Consider the following 16,021-nt stretch of genomic DNA (forward strand, 5'->3'; position numbering starts at 1 on the left):
TCACGTTGGTCCCCTCGAGCAGGTCGGAGGGGCCCGTCGCCAGGTGTTCCCCTTGGGAGGGGGTCCTCCCTATTTCCCCGCTGGGAGGCCCCCTGGTGACTCTCTCTCTGCATCGGGGGGGGCCTGTCCTTTTGGGACTCCTCCCGGCTACCCCCTGACCGACTGTTCACAAACTCGTCGGCCAGCTGCCCTGTGTGCTGGGGGTTCTCGAGCTTTTTGTCCACCAACCACAGCCTCAGGTCGGAAGGGCACTGTTCATACAGTTGCTCCAGTACGATTAGGTCAAGCAGGTCCTCTTTAGCTCGGGCCCCAGCTGTCCGCTTGCGGGCATATCCCTGCATCCGGTTGACCAGTTGTAGGTAGGTGACCTCAGGCGTTTTACGCTGACTCCGGAACCTTCTCCGGTACATCTTGGGGGTCAGCCCAAACTCACGGAGCAGGGCCTGTTTGAACAGTTCATAGTCCCCTGCCTCCAGCCCTGTCATTCGGCTGTACACCTCCACGGCTTTGGGGTCCAGTAAGGGGGTGAGGAACTGGAGCCTGTCTGCAGGGTCAACCCTGTGCATCTCGCAGGCATTCTCAAAGGCCGTCAGGAAGCTATCTATGTCCTCCCCCTCCTTCCGCTGGGCCAGGAAGCACTTATCAAAGCTCCTTGCAGTCTTGGGTCCCCTCGCACTCACCGCAGCCGGGACCCCACTGCTCCTCAACCTGGCCAGCTCCAGTTCATGCTGTCTTTGTTTCTCCTTCTCCTGACGTTCCCTCTCCTCCTCCCGCTCATGCTGATGTTGTTTCTCCTCATGTTGATGTTGTTTTCATGATCCTCCAGCTCCCTCATTTTCATCTCCCTCTCCCATTCCAGCCACCTCCACTCCAGGGATGGGGAGCTCCGCCGGGAGGATCCCCTGCTGGCTGCCGGGGTCAGGGTGCCCTCGGTATTCACCGGGCTTCCCCCAACCCCTCCCCCAGGCACAGGTAGGAAGGGTCTTGGGATGTCCTCGGCAGCAGTCTGACCCCTCCCAGCGCGGTCAGGCCCCAGGGCCCACGCTGCTTCCCTCAGGGACAGGGATCTGGTCATCCAAGCGATCCCTCTCCTCCAACTGGGCAATCAGCTGTTCCTTGGTGGACCTCCCGATGTGCAGCCCCCTCTGCCTGCACAGCTCCACCAGGTCGCTCTTCAGGCGTTTAGCGTACATCTCCCTGCTGGCCACTCGCAGGCCTGGGCAGCTTTCTACAGTTTCCAGGAAAAGCCCCTTGTGTGCCAGTCCTTCTTGAGGTCACTACCTCTTTGCCAGGGTCGAGCTGCAAACTCCTCCGCCCCTGGGACCGCTCGCTGCAATCCCCCGGGGGACCCTGTTACTGCAAAAGTCCTTCTCTCTGGTCATACACTCCCAGGGGTTAACCGCCCCCTGAAACCGTCTCTCTCTGAATCTTCAGCACACCCGGTCCCCGTCAATTCCCCTTCGTTTTACTGTTCCCCAGTCACTTACTGCAGGAAGCGCCGTTCACGGGGTGCAGGACATCCCACCTCTGCCACCAGTTGTCATGGAGTATGGGGGCGTCCAGGCCCTGCACCCCTCTTCCTGGGATTCACTGAGACTCTCAGCCAGCCAGTAAAACAGAAGGTTTATTGGACAACAGGAACACAGTCTCAAACAGAGCTTCTGGGTACACCCAGGACTCCTCAGTCAAGTCCTTCTGGGGGGGCAGGGAGCTTTGACCCCAGCTCTGGGGTTCCCTGCGTTCCTCCACCCAGCCCCAAACTGAAAACTAAACCCCCCCCCAGCAGGCTCCCTCCTGCAGCCTCTGTTCACATTCCTGGGCAGAGGTGTCACCTCCCCCTCCCCGCCTGGCTCAGGTGACAGGCTCTCAGGTCTCCCATCCCCAGGGCACATTCCCAGGTCAACACTCCCCCCTCCCTGCTGAGTCACATCGTCACACCCCACCCTTCTCCTGCAGGGCACAGGCAGCTCCTGCTTTTCTGGGCCAGAGACCGGCTCCTGCTTTGACCGGCAGCCGGGGTCTCCTTAGCAGCGAAGAGGCCCCAGAGCTGGAGCAGCAGCGGGGAAGGAGGGCTGGGGAGCCGCAGCCGGGCTGTGGGAGGCCCGTGGGCTCTGGGCCAGGTGGCTGGGCTGCAGACGGCCGGAGGAGCTGGTGCAGGACGGAGCACGGCCCAGTGCTGCAGTGTAACCCTCCTCTTGTCTCTGTTTCAGACCCTGGCGCGCCAGGCGGTGGCATAGCATGGGCGAGCCCTGGCCAAGGCATGGGCAGCGCTAAGGAGCCAGGGAGCCTGCAGCTGCTCGCACAGGAGGGGCCGGCTGAGGACGGGTGCTCTCCGGGCCGCCAGCAGACGAGCGGCTACCTCCGCAGCTCCCGCTGTGGGGCCGGCGCGCTGGCCATGAGGAACTGCTGCGGCACTGAGCCCGGCGGCCCCGAGCCCGGCAGCCAAGGCAGCACAGAGAGCCGAGCTGAGGCCCCCGCCATGGCCCAGCAGTCTGAGCCGGAGCCGGCGGCTGGTGGCCGGGCCTTGGCTCTCAAGGGCCCCGGCGCGGGAGCGGGGCCATTGGAAAAGGGGGACGAGCCAACGCCTGTGGCTGTGAGCTGCTTGGGACAGAACGGCGAGCGGAGCTCGGGCCCCTTGGCGCTGCCTGATGGCTCTGTCATCCCCCAGGGCCCTCCAGCGGAGGAGGGCGCTGCCGTGGCCAGCCCTGGGCCGCTGTCTCCGCGCCTCCTGCCGGAGCCGTGCCTCAAGGGGCACAGCAGGGACCCGGAGAGTGCCCCGGCCGCTCTGAAACACGTTGTATTTCTCGAACCAGACAACACAGACCCTGAGGCAGACGGTGCCGGAGCCACCGCGGTCAGTCCGGAGCTGGGCCCGGTGCCTCCCATGTGCCCGCAGGACCGAAGCCAAGAGCAGCCCGGGGCCTCCGAGGGAGCCGTGTCCCGTTGGAGCGTGGGAGCCCCCGGCACAGCGCCACTGTCCGATGGCGGCCTGGGCGCGCCCTGTGGAGACGCCGGTGGGAAAGCACCCGCATCTCTGGCAGAGCCCAAGGCCCAGCTGGGACCCTCGGCTGCTCCAGGGGCAGGGGGCAACGGGGACATGGCACTTCCTTCTGCTCCGGAAGGTACCAAGGACTCCACCCCGGGAACAGAAGCAGCATCAGGCCCGGGAGCAAGGCTGGATGCAGGCACGACCCCGTCAGGCCAAGCCAAGGAGACCAGTCCCCTTGCCCCTCTCTCCATCCAGAAAGCCGGGCCAGAGGCCCCCTCTGCTGCTGCTCCCATCAAATCAGGAGCGAGCCGGGCAGCTCCAGCTGAGGCCAGAGGGGGAGCCGGCCCGCCCCAGGGCACTGCGGAGGGAAGCCCAGCTCAGGAGCAGTGGGGAGCAATGGGGATGGAGGTGGGGCCTGGGGAGGAGGCCGCTCAGGAGCCCCGGACTGTGGAGCTGCTCTCCAAGACCTACTCATTTGAGGTCACTCCTCCCCCGCAGGATGCCGGGACTCAGGACGCTGGGACGCAGGTCGGCAGCCGAGTGTCGCTGGTGTCTGTGGCCATCAGCCCCATAAACCCCCCGGACGGGTCCTCGGCCTTCACCTTCCACAGCCGGGGCCAAGGCCCCTTGGGCCTGAAGAGCCCGGGCCCGGAGCTGAAGCCCTCCAAGAAGGATGCGGAGATGCAGGTCTCGATCCCAGTGGAGACCAGGTCTGTGGCCACGGGGCCCATGACGCCGGTGGCCAAGTCTCCCCAGGCACCCTACCCCGAGGTGCACGTGAAAGGGGCGCAGGAAGAGCCGTCCGAGCCCATCCGGGAAGTCAGCTGGGACGAGAAGGGGATGACGTGGGAGGTGTACGGTGCCACCATGGAGGTGGAGGTGCTGGGCATGGCCATCCAGAAGCACCTGGAGAAGCAGATCGAGGAGCACGGCCGGCAGGTGGTGATGACGCCGCAGAGCACCCGGGCCAGCTCCATCAAGGGGGCCCCACAGAAGGGGGAAGTCAAGCGGCAGCCCAGCATGCTCCGGGCGCTTCTGCAGAGCATGCGCCGGCCCCGCTGCTGCTCCCGGCCCGGTCCTGCCGCGGAGTGAGGCCACCGCTCGCGCCCTGGCGGGCTGGGAACGGCAGCGCAGCCCACGCCCTGTGGTTTCTCAGGCAATCCCGGGGGCTGGGGTCTTGCCCCTCTGCCCCGGGCTCAGCAGCTCCAGGCACTTGAACCCCACGGTCTCCTGCTCACCCAGGCCGGACGCTGGCCAGACTGCCCCTCCCCGAGCTGCACGCCTGGGCAGGGTGCGGCCTGCAGAGACTTCAGGCCCCAGCATGCAATGCTCCCCCCAGCAATGCCTGCTTCCATTGAGCTGGAGCACTGCATGCTGGGACACGTAGTCCCCACAAGCTGCACCTTGGTCTGCAGGAGGGGTTGGCTGTGATCTGGGCTCAGGGTGCGGCTGATGCTGGGCAATGTCTGGGCACCCCTGGGTGGAGGCTGGGATTTGTACAGTGAAGCTCGTGATGGGACGGCCAGACAAAACGCGGAAGGGGTGGGGGTGGTTGCGGGCCAGCCCTCGGGAGCATGTCTGGCAGGGGGCCGGCTCCCCGCCTTCCCCCTGGGTCACGAGCTGCATTTCCCAAAGCACAGAACAGCCCTGGCTACCTTAAAGGCCTACAGCCCAGGTCCTAAGGTCTGACTCCCCGGACAGCACCCAGTGCTCGGGGCTGAGAGTCCCGCTGCCCCTTGTGCTTTCCGGGGAGACTCCAGCTTCCCGTCAGCTGGGCAGCTGGAACCAGCCATGCTCTGCTGCCCTGCAAAGCTGCAGTCCTGCCTCCCCCGCCCGGCCCCCGAGCCACACGCCTGCTGCGCCAGGCTCCCCGGGGAGGTGGTGGAAGCTTGGCAGTCAGGCTGTGCCCTGCCTGGAGGCAGGGGCGAGCTGGGCTGGCCTGGGACGGCTTTGCCAGCGCTCATGTATTGGACTGTGGTTTGGAGAGACAAACTCCAGCCTCACTCCGGTTCCTGAGAGGCCCCCGGCCCCCCGGCTCTGCAGTGCAGCCCAGCCGCTCTCACCGACTCCCACCCTCGACAGAGCTCAAGTCTTTGCAGGCGGGTGTCCTCCCCACGTGGCACAGGGCTGCTCGCAGGCTCAGGCCTGGTGTGTCCCTGCTGCAGGTTTAACAGCCCCTGGAACCGCCCTGGCTCAGCCCGGCCCACTGGCCGCTCCCGCCCGCTGCCAGACGCTCAGGGCGTGCCGGGGTGGTGCCAGGGGTATGGAGCAGCAGGCTCACACCGTGTAGCTCCGCCTGCCGACGGCACCGGCCCCGGCGGCAGGGTTCAGGCCGCCCAACTGTCTCCTACCAAAGGGCTTGTGAGTGGGGGAGCCCCGAGCCCTGAGCCCCCAGCGAGAGCCCCGGAGAGGAGAGCAGCTCGGCTGCAGCCCTTGGGCCATGTGAAATGGCACCTGCCAGCCCCTGCTCTGTGCACGGAGCGGCGTCTGCCACCGCCAGACCAGGAGGTGCAGGGTCCCAGCAGCTGGGTTTCCTGGGGGCAGTTTCAGGAGGCCCCTGGGAGTCCAGCCCAAACTGAACTCATGGCTCACAGCCAAGCAGCTGGAGGGGCCAGTGGGGCTGGGCCAGGCCTGTGTGGCCGGAGGGGCTAGTGCTGCCAGGCCCAATAACGGACCCCCCAGGCTCTGCTTGCGGCCTGGACATAGCGACCCACCGGCCCAGAGCTGGGAGTGGACGCTGCACCCAGGGAGCAGCTGGGTGAGGGCAGGGCCCAGCGGGACGGCGCCCGTGGCCTTTGTTCTCATGTTGCCAGTCAGTCAAGGCGGGTTCCTCCCGCTCCCCCTTGGCTCAGCAGTGACTGGTAGACAGGCCCTGGCTCGTGTGCTCCGTTCTCGGCGGGATCCCAGCTCGTCCCGCACCAGGAGCCAGGTGCCTAGCGGGCTCCACAGAGCGTGGGGGCTGGGGAGGTCTTGGAGTCCAGGCCAAGATGTCCAGGCCACAAACCAAGCCAATTGCCTGAGAAACCCAGGCCACTGGGCGATGTTCATGTCCTGGCTGTGCGTGTCGCTGCTTGGGCATATGGGGTCCCTGAGGGTATGTGTGTCCCTGCGTGTGTGCGTGTCACTGTGTGTCCCTGTGTGGGCATATGGGGTCCCTGCGTGTATGTGTGTCCCTCGTGTGTGTCCCTGTGTGTGCGTGTCCCTGCGTGGGCAAATGTGGGTCCCTGCGTGTATGCGTGTCTCTGCGTGTGCGTGTGTCTGGGTGTCCCTGCGTGTGTGTCCCTGCGTGTGTGCGTATCCCTGCGTGTGCGTGTCCCTGTGTGGGCATATGGGGTCCCTGCGTGTATGCGTGTCTTTGCGTGTGCGTGTGTCTGGGTGTCCCTGCCTGTGTGTCCCTGCGTATGCGTGTCCCTGTGTGGGCATATGGGGTCCCTGCATGTATGCGTGTCTCTGCGTGTGTGTGTGTCTGGGTGTCTCTGCGTGTGCGTGTCCCTGTGTGGGCGTATGGGGTCCCTGCGTGTATGCGTGTCTCTGCGTGTGCGTGTGTCTGGATGTCCCTGCGTGTGCGTGTCCCTGTGTGGGCGTATGGGGTCCCTGCGTGTATGCGTGTCTGTGCGTGTGTCTGGGTGTCCCTGCGTGTGTGTCCCTGCGTGTGCGTGTCCCTGTGTGGGCATATGGGGTCCCTGCGTGTATGTGTGTCTCTGCGTGTGCGTGTGTCTGGGTGTCCCTGCGTGTGTGTCCCTGCGTGCGTATCCCTGTGTGTCTCTGCGTGTGCGTGTATGTGTGTCCCTGCGTGTGCGTGTCCCTGTGTGGGCGTATGGGGTCCCTGCGTGTATGTGTGTCTCTGCGTGTGCGTGTGTCTGGGTGTCCCTGCGTGTGTGTCCCTGCGTGCGTATCCCTGCGTGTCTCTGCGTGTGCGTGTCCCTGTGTGGGCGTATGGGGTCCCTGCGTGTATGCGTGTCTCTGCGTGTGCGTGTGTCTGGGGGTCCCTGCGTGTGTGTCCCTGCGTGCGTATCCCTGCGTGTCTCTGCGTGTGCGTGTATGCGTGTCCCTGCGTGTGCGTGTCCCTGTGTGGGCGTATGGGGTCCCTGCGTGTATGCGTGTCTCTGCGTGTGCATGTGTCTGGGGGTCCCTGCGTGGGGGCGCAGCTGTGCATCCCTGAAGTCCATGTGGTTTTCAGCCACAAAGGGGTTTGTTGGCACGTTTCATGTTTGGGGCTTTCAGGGGGAGATGTTACTGAACTGTGTTTGACTTTTCGGGCTTTTTAAAGGACTCATGCGGCGGCATTTCCCTCCGGAGCCGCTCGCCCCGGTGGCGTGAGGAGCCGTTCCCTTTTCTTTCCTCTTCTACAAACTGCCTTCGTGGTGGGATTTTGTGGTTTTTCTCTGGAGACAACCCAGGCAGGCCGAGCCCAGCTGAGCGTCAGTGTGGTGGTGTGTGTGGAAAGTCACAGCTTCTCGGACACACCCTGGCCGGAGCTGGGGGCATCATCCACCCCTGCTGCTCCGACGTTCCCCCTGGCGAAGCCCACGCCGCAGAGCCTGCTGGGGGTTCCTGTGTCAAGCCCTCCCGCCCCGCCTGCCCCGGCAGAGCGAGCCCCCGGCACAGGCTGCTTGGACCTCTTGCCCTCCCTGGTGCAGCTCATGGAAGCGGCCTGAGCCAGATCTGCTGAGCGGGAGTGCGGGCGGGCGCGGGAGCACAGGCTGCGCCGGGGGAGCTGATCCTGGGGCTGGTGGGGATCGGTGCCCTGAGCCTGCTGCACGAGGCAGCTCCTGCTCCACACAGGGAACCTCAGCACCAGCCCCCTGGCACCTGCCCAGGTCCATACAGCTGGGGGCCACTGGCTGTCTGTGGGAAAGGAGCAGAGAGGTACCTGGCTCCATTGCACCATATCCCCCCCCCCGGTGATGCAGGAACGGCTGGGGACGGGCCCAGGCAGGAGGGGGCCAGAGAAAGACGCAGAGCCAGGGTGGGCTGTGGTAACAAGGACCCAGGCTGCTTCTCTCTCTGGGCTGGGTGCCCCTCAGGACGCGCCCTGCTGAGCCAGCGGGCCCTGCCCGGGTGGGAGTGAGCAGGGCTCAGGCCCAGCGTGGGGCGTGGCCTGGTGCAGGTGGGCATGGCAGGAGTGTCTGCCCCCCTGCTTGTTCTGAGAGTCACATCCCCGCAGTCCTGCTGCTGCCTCTCCCTAGTGCCCTGGAGGGTGACGGGCCAGCTGGCGGGGACCTGGCCCTATGAACCCTGGGGCCCAAAGGGCAGCGGGTGCTAGGTGCCCAGTTTGCATGGCAGACGCCTTGGAGCTCACCCCTCCAATGTGTCCTAATGGAGGCCCTGCCTGGGGGGGGAGGGGGGGCAGAGGGCACTGCTTTGCCCTGCAGGAGGCTCCTGGGCACTGGGGTGCAGCTGCAGGGTGGCTTGGAGGCGGGTGCCTGCTGTGGCTGGCACCGGGGCTGGGAGCATCCCCACACCGGGAAGCAGGTGGTGCAATGGGGGGGCTCTACTCACATGCCTCCCTTACCCTGCTGTGTCTCTCACGCAGGGGCCCACCTGCCCCATTGGACGGCACCTGCCCAGGCCATAGCCCAGCACGGGGCCCCTGTGCCCGAGGTGCCCCAGCAGCACTGCCCGGGCCATGCTGCAAAGCCAGGTGGTAGCAATGGAAGTCAGTGTCCATCACGTGGCTTTCCTGGCCACTCAGCCTGCAGGATACCCTGGCCTGCCCCAGCCCCGGTAATGGGTGTGTCCCTGGGCCCTTGGGCTCTGGCTTGTGGGGGGGAGCCATGTGCCCCCAGGGGACAGCCCATCACTTTCCTGCCTCTCCAGCCAATCAGCACGCAGGGATCACTCACTGGGCTGAAGTGCACCTTTTCGGCCAATCAGTGTACAGGATTCCCAGGCAGTGAGGAAGCACCTGATCCCCACAGAACAGTCCTGATTGGCTGGGGAGAGGCATATTATAGCTCCCACTGGCTGCAGCGTTGGCTCAAACAGCTGGCGGGGGGAGGGGGATGCCCCCCTGGGCCCTGGCGCGCCCCATGGTGCCCCAGCTCTCAGTGATCCAGGCTTGCCCCCAGGCTGCCAGGCGCAGCCGCTCGGGGCAGTGTCCACCCCGTTATGAGCACATAACTCACCCCAAGTGCAAGGGGGGAGCAGACATTGCCGCCCTGCACCTAGCCTGGCCAGCGCACAGGTGCCTTGTGGCCCTGCTGGGGGGCAGCACAGGGTGGGTTAGGTGATGGCAGAGCTGGCAGTGGGGCACTAGAATGGGTCAGAGGTGGGGGGAGCATGGGTCAGAGCTGGCCCAAGCCATTAGAGCCCCGTGCCGGGCACCTTCCCCCAGCCATGTGCCCTCCTTGCTCCGCCAGCCCTCGCTGTCCTGCTGCCTCCAGCCTATGCCATGGCCTGGCACTGCTCATCATGCCACGGGCAGGGGCATTCAGTGGCAGCCCCAGGGGCTGTGCCTGGCACAGGGGGCTCTCAAAGCTCTTGGCTCCTGTTAAGGCCCCCTGCCAAGGGGGCAGGCACACAGAGCCACCTGCTCTGTGATGTCTCAGCCCGCTGGAAGGGAGCCAGTGCTGGTGGGACCTTTGCACCCAGTCCCACGCCCGACCTGTGCCCCCCTTGGCAGAACCCCACCCGCTCGCCCCCGAGTGCCTTGCAGCTGCGTGGGCAGGTGTATGACACACCCCTGGCATAACAGCCCCCGCACAGGGCTAGAGGGGAGGGGGGATGTGCACTCCCAGTGGGGGGGGGGTCCCCCACAATCTGCCTGCAGATCCAGAGGCGTTGGCGTGCTGCACCGATCACAAGGACTGAGCCAGCCCAGGCAGCTGCTGGGACTTTGCCATTTACTTCTTTTTCCTCGTTTTTTGGGTAAAACTTGTGAACTTGGATGTTGGGTAATAAAACCTGGAAAAGCTGCTCTGGGGGCTTCCTTCCCCCCCAGGGGGGATGGGGAGCTCTGTCTTTCCTGTGGCTGGGGGGGCGTCAGGAACTGCTCCAGGGGGCCATTGCCCTGCAGTGGAGCTTGGCTTGGGGTTGCCTCATCCCCAGCAGCCCCTGAGAGAAACACTTCCCGCCACCCTGGGGCGCAGCGCGTGGGCAGGGCCCGTTTGGCTGACACTGGAAAGTCTCTTAGCCGGCTTTGCAAACGGCCCAGGGCCCCCTGTGCACCCCTTGGCCAGCCCTGTGTGACCACACGCCCTCTGCATGCCCAGCCCCAGTGTGCCCTCACCCCTGTGAGCCCTGCCTCGCCCACCCCAGTGGGCACTCCTGTGTGCGTCTCCCTCCTCCCTCAGCAGCCCTTTCCCTGCAGTGTGATGTGGGGGAGCAGGGCAGCAATCCCATGTGTTGCACTTGGGCCAGGCTACCCGGCCTCTGTGCCGGAAATGGCACCGGGGAGCCCTGCGGTCGCGGCAGGTACTGCCAGGGGCATGGGCCGCAGGGGGCCACTGCACCAGCCAGGCGGAGGTCACACAGGCCTGGGCCAGGTATCAGGCTGTGCCAAGCGCAGAGGGAAGAGCCAGCCCAGTGTGTGCCAGGGCTGCCACCTCCACACCCCAGTCACTCCATGCTGTACCACAGCCCAGGAGGATGCCTCAAGCCAGGGCCCAGCAGGCTCCTGTTCCTGGCCTGTGCCTTGTCCTCCCTTGCCCCAGGCTGACCCCCAGGTGCTGTCTCTAGCAGGGAGAGGCAGCTGCACATACCCCACTGCCCATGCTGGCCCCGACCCCATGGCCAGCCCTGCACAGCCCCTGCCCCACAGCCCTGCCCTGCTTCCCAAAGTCCCGCTCCTCACAGCCCTGCTAAGAGCTGCCAGCCATGCAAGCAAGGGCCCAGACACCACTGAGCCAGGCTGAGGGGATTCAGACAGTCCTGGGGCGCTGTGTGGGCCCCCTCACACACACACGGGAAGCGGGACTGCCAGCCCCAGGCTGGGCAGGTTTATTGGCAGGGACGGGGCCATTACAGAGCCAGCAGATAGCTCCAGCTCTACACTGGGAGGTGCCATGCGAGTCCCGCTGCGCTGTGGCTGCTTCTCCCCAGCGCCAGCCGGGGGCTCTCACAGGTCTGTGGTGTCCAGGCAGGGGTTGCTGAAGGTGAAGGTCCTGTTGGGGTCTCCCGGTGGCCGAGCCGGCTGGCTAGCCGGATTCGTGCGGTGGGCCTGCAGGGCGGCTGTCAGGGGCTCCTCACAGCTGCCCAGGTGCGCCGGAGCCCCCGCCCGGCCCAGCTGGGGAAGGAGAGCGACAGGGATGCCTTAGGGCATGCGGCCACAGTGCACCCAGCAGAACTGCCCCGTGCCACCCAGCTGCCCACGCCAGCCGCCAGCTGGACCCATGGCTACGGCCCAGCAATGAGCCAGCCTGGTTGGCGTCCTCAGCGGCTGCACTGTGGGGAGCCAGGCTCTGCGTGCACGGAAGTGCCCACCCCCAGGGGTACCCTGCCTCTCCCCCCAGCATGGCTGCCCTCTCTAGTCAGCTGCGGTCCTGGCTCCACCCACGGCTGCTGGGCACCGTTAATCACCCCCACGGCGGCTGTTTGCACATGGTGCCAGCCGCCCCCCACTCCTGGGCGCCCGTCCCCACCTCCCCCTCAGCCTCCACCCCCAGATGTGCCAGGCGCACCCGCAGCAAAGAGCAACGGTGCCGCTAGGCCAGGAACCAATGTGGGCACCAAAGCAGGGAGCTGCCATGGCCATTGCCCTCAGGTGGGCACCCAGCGTGGGGGAGGCAGAGCTAATGCACAGCCAGAGCGGGCGTCCCACAGGGCAGAACGCGCTGCCATGCAGGGCACGGCGAACGGGGGGGGGGCTGCTCCCTCACCTGCAGCACCGGGGGCCCGGGGCTGCCCTCTGCCGGGTTCTCCACCATGTTTTCATCCAGCGAGTTCAGGCTGTGGGGGAGGGAGCAGCACAAATTAGCCAGGGTGACGTCAGGCCGGGCAGTGCCCGTTCACGGGGCTGGGGGGACACCGAGGGCACAGGGCGGGCTCCCCTGGCTTGTCCCCATGGGGGCTGGGGCACCAGAGCCCAGCCCCCCAAGGACGCGTTCCCGTCCCACCTGGCGTCATCGGCGTCTGAGTCCTCGTCAAAGCCCAGGTCCGCAGGCGGGTCCAGCGTGAGATTGAGCACGGGGTTAGCCCTGGGGAGAGACCGGCCAGGGTGAGCAACACAACAACACAGCCACCCTCACCACACCCACAGCCCGCACAACCACGACACACCCACAGCCCGCACAGCACAAGGACGCAAGCCACCCTCACCACAACCACGACACACCCACAGCCCGCACAGCACAACAACAGTACAGTCATCACAACCACAGCCAGCTGTCCCGGCGTCCCCGGGCGATGCTCTGGAACTGCTCCCCACGAAGCCAGGCAGGACTCTGGGGGAGTCTCCTCTCTGGGAGCAGCCTGTCTGCAGGACACACAGCTCACCCGGCTTCCACCTTCCCGGGCCTGACCTCGGAGCATTCAGCCTCCTCTGCCCCTCCGTGAGCTTCCCACAGCGAGTCCCCCCAGGCGGGGTCCTGGGGAAGCCAGAGGGTCCTGCCCCCCAACTCCGCAGTCAGACGTGACTCTCAGCCAGCCAGTAAAACAGAAGGTTTATTAGACGACAGGAACATGGTCTAACACAGAGCTTGCAGGTGCAGAGAACAGGACCCCTCAGCCGGGTCCATTTTGGGGGGCAGGGAGCCAGACAACCCCATCTGCCCTTCACTCCATGTCCCAGCCAACCCCAAACTGAAACTCCCTCCAGCCCCTCCTCCTCTGGGCTTTGTCCCTTTCCCGGGCCAGGAGGTCACCAGATTCCTTTGTTCTCCAACCCTTTAGCTCTCACCTTGCAGCGGGGAAGGGCCCAGGCCATCCGTGGCCAGGAAACAGGGTGTCGGCCATTGTCTGTGTCCAAATCCCTGCACACACTTGCCCTCTAGGGTTCTGCAATGATCATACACCCTCATCCCACCCCCTAGAGACTTAAGAACTGCCTAGGGGAAACTGAGGCACCCCCACACGATTCGGAGGAAACATTAAGAACAGTCCCACTTCGTCACACCAGCACAGCCACAATCACCACAACCATAACACAACCACAGCCGGCACAGCCCAGCAACATCCTTGCCCAGCCACAAAGCCACAGCATCACTGCAACGCAGCAGCCCAGCACGCAGCCTGACGCACCCGGAGGCGCTGGGCTCGGCTCGGCAGACACGGCGCACAGCGGGGTGGAGCGGTGTGCAGCCGGGGCACGGATGGGGCACACGCAGCCAGAGGCCATTCACATGCTCTCGGGCCATGCAGGGGGCCTTTGCCCTTTGGGCACGTGGCCCTCGGTGCCCCGTCAGGTGCAGCACATGGGGTGGAAGCAGCTCTGGGCCCAGGAACATCCACCGCAAACATACCCATGGACCCATACCCATACCCACTGCCACCCCCTCTCTGCTTCCCAGTGACCTCTGTGTGGGCACCCCGGCTGGCACAGTGCTGGGGCATGTCACATCCCTGCTCCACCCTCTTGGAGCTCCTATAGCCAGGCTGCAGCCCCAGCTCCCAGGGATGGGTGCCCAGGCAGCTCTGGGGGCGTACTCAGCGCCCCTCCTGCAGGCCGGCAGGGCAGGCCCAGGGCCCGTGCTCACCCCTCAGCGTTGTATTTGTTTGTCCCAGGGATGGCCGGTCCCTGCTGTGCCACGTTAGCTGTCAGTGTGGATGCCATCTTCAGCGCCTTCATGGCCTTCACCTTCCTCCTGTAGCTGCAAAAACGAACAGCGGGCAGGGTGGGTGACGGGGCGTGGAGCAAAGGGCAGTGCTGGCTGGTGCGGGACACGGGGACAGGCTGGCACCTGGCACAGGGTGGGCAGCACTGGCTGGTATGGCGAAGGCACAGGAGAGGCAGAGGACATGCATGGGCAGGGGCAGCAGAAGGAGGCATGGGGCAGGGGCTGGGCAGGTGGGGGTCTCATACCTCCGGCTGGTGGCCAGCAAGGCCAGCGTCATGATGAGAAGCAGCAGCACCAGGCCCGCAGCCAGCCCCACGATGACGCCAATCAGCTCTTTCTCCTTACTGGGCTCCACCACGGTCCCGGGGCCCTGGGCACAGAGACACGTCACCCCCCGCTGCATGGGCTGTGCCACCCCAGCACCCCCCAGAGGGGGGTCCAGCCCCTCTCCAGCCAGCAGCCTGGTCATTGCCGAGGTGCTGGGGGGTCGCTGTGTTAGAGGGACCCTTGTGTCACAGGGCAGTCCTGCCTGGGGTGCCCTGCAGCGTGCCTGCCTCCATCCCCCTCCGTGAGTGTCCCCAGGAATCCATGCCAGCTGCACAGACTCTGTGATACGCTCCCTGGGGTCAGTTAACTGCAAAACCCCAGTGCAAACAGCCCATCCCAGCCCCTTCCTCCCCCCCAGGGCATTGCCCTTACCCCGTCGACATGGCATGCACCACGTGCCAGCATCCTCCACCCCAGCCCTGTCCTATGCCACTGCCAGGTCAGCCATCCCAGCCCTTTCGGCACAGTGCACCCCCACTCCTCCCAGCCGGACCCCCACCTCTCTGCTGGGAGCTCGTCCTCCCGGGGGAAGCATCCCTCGTCCCCAGCCCCGTTCCCCTGGTCCTGTCCAACACGCAGTCTCCCCTGCCATCAGCCCCCTCGGGCCGTCTGCTCCGGGGGGTCAGCCATCAAACCTCTCGCTGCTCCCCGCCTTCAGCCTTCCCCCGAGAGCCTCCCTGCCCGGCAGTGTCCCAGGCCCCTGTAGCTCCAGCTGACCCAGGCTGTCGCCAGACTCCCCTAGGGACACGCAGCCCCGGTGCCCTCTCCAAACCCAGAGAGGAGCCGGCTGATGTGACATGCTGCTTTCAGGCGAGCAGCCATGGCCCTAAGGGGGCAGGTTCCCACACGCCCTGCCCTGCCCTTCCTCCGAGAGGAGACAGCACGTCCCCAGCCCGGCTGGCTCCCCCGCCCCTGTCCGCCCGCTGACGTCCTCCCCACCCGGCCGAGGCAGCGGGGCTCTGCCCCAGAGCTGGGCCGCTCCACCACACTCACGATAATGGTCAGTCCCAGCTGGATCAGCTCGCTCAGGGCCTGCTGGTTGCTCTGGACCAGTCTGTTGGGGACACAACCCAGACATGAACCCCACTCGTGCTGCCCCAGATGGCCCTTGCTCGGGTACCCCACCCATGATGCCCCCCAGGCTCCAGCCTATAGAGCCCCCCAGCCAACCCTCTGCCTGGGCCCCTGTGACGAAGTGGGACTGTTCTTAATGTTTCCTCTGAATACCGTAGGGGTGGCTCAGTTCCCCTAGGCAGTTCTTAAATCTCTAGGTGGTGGGATAAGGGGGTGTAATTGTTCAAGAGCAAAGGGCCAAGGTACATAAATGGCCGACACTCTGTCTCCTGGCAACTGATGGCCTGGCCCGTCCCCCCTGCAAGGTGAGAGCTAAAGGGTTGGAGAACAAAGGAATAGGGTGACCTCCTGGCCCGGGAAAGGGACAAAGCCCAGAGGAGGGGGGGCTGGAGAGAGTTTCAGTTTGGGGCTGGCTGGGGACATGGAGTGAAGGGCAGACGGGGTTGTCTGGATCACAGCCCCCAAAATGGACCCAGCTGAGGGGTCCGGTTCTCTGCACCTACAAGCTCTGTGTTAGACCATGTTCCTGTCGTCTAATAAACCTTCTGTTTTACTGGCTGGCTGAGAGTCACGTCTGACTGCGGAGTTGGGGGCAGGACCCTCTGGCTTCCCCAGGACCCCGCCTGGGTGAACTCGCTGTGGGAAGCGCACGGAGGGGCAGAGGAGGCTGAATGCTCCGAGGTCAGACCCAGGAAGGGGGAAGCCGGGTGAGCTGCGTGTCCTGCAGACAGGCTGCTCCCAGAGAGGAGACTGCCCCAGAGTCCTGCCTGGCTTCCTGGGGAGCAGTTCCTGAGCATCGCCCAGGGACTCTGTAACAGCCCCCCACTCACAGTGCCCCCCAGATGGCCCTCTGCCTGGGCCCCCCCGCACGGTGCCCCCAGGCTCCTGCCCACACCATCCCCACAGACAGCCCTCT

At 65.5% G+C, this 16,021-nt stretch overlaps 1 protein-coding gene across 1 annotated transcript in view; it reads right to left on the reverse strand.

The window, feature by feature from the left end:
• Window positions 1-11,048: 11,048 nt before the first annotated feature.
• CDHR2 (cadherin related family member 2) overlaps window positions 11,049-16,021 on the reverse strand; it is a 31,201-nt gene continuing 26,228 nt past the window's right edge. Inside the window, 6 exon segments of the mRNA XM_077824650.1 lie at window positions 11,049-11,216; window positions 11,809-11,878; window positions 12,046-12,126; window positions 13,624-13,737; window positions 13,950-14,074; window positions 15,025-15,085. Coding sequence (XP_077680776.1) covers window positions 11,049-11,216; window positions 11,809-11,878; window positions 12,046-12,126; window positions 13,624-13,737; window positions 13,950-14,074; window positions 15,025-15,085 — 619 coding nt within the window.

Source organism: Eretmochelys imbricata, chromosome 8, assembly GCF_965152235.1.
Source record: "Eretmochelys imbricata isolate rEreImb1 chromosome 8, rEreImb1.hap1, whole genome shotgun sequence".
NCBI lineage: Eukaryota > Metazoa > Chordata > Testudines > Cheloniidae > Eretmochelys > Eretmochelys imbricata.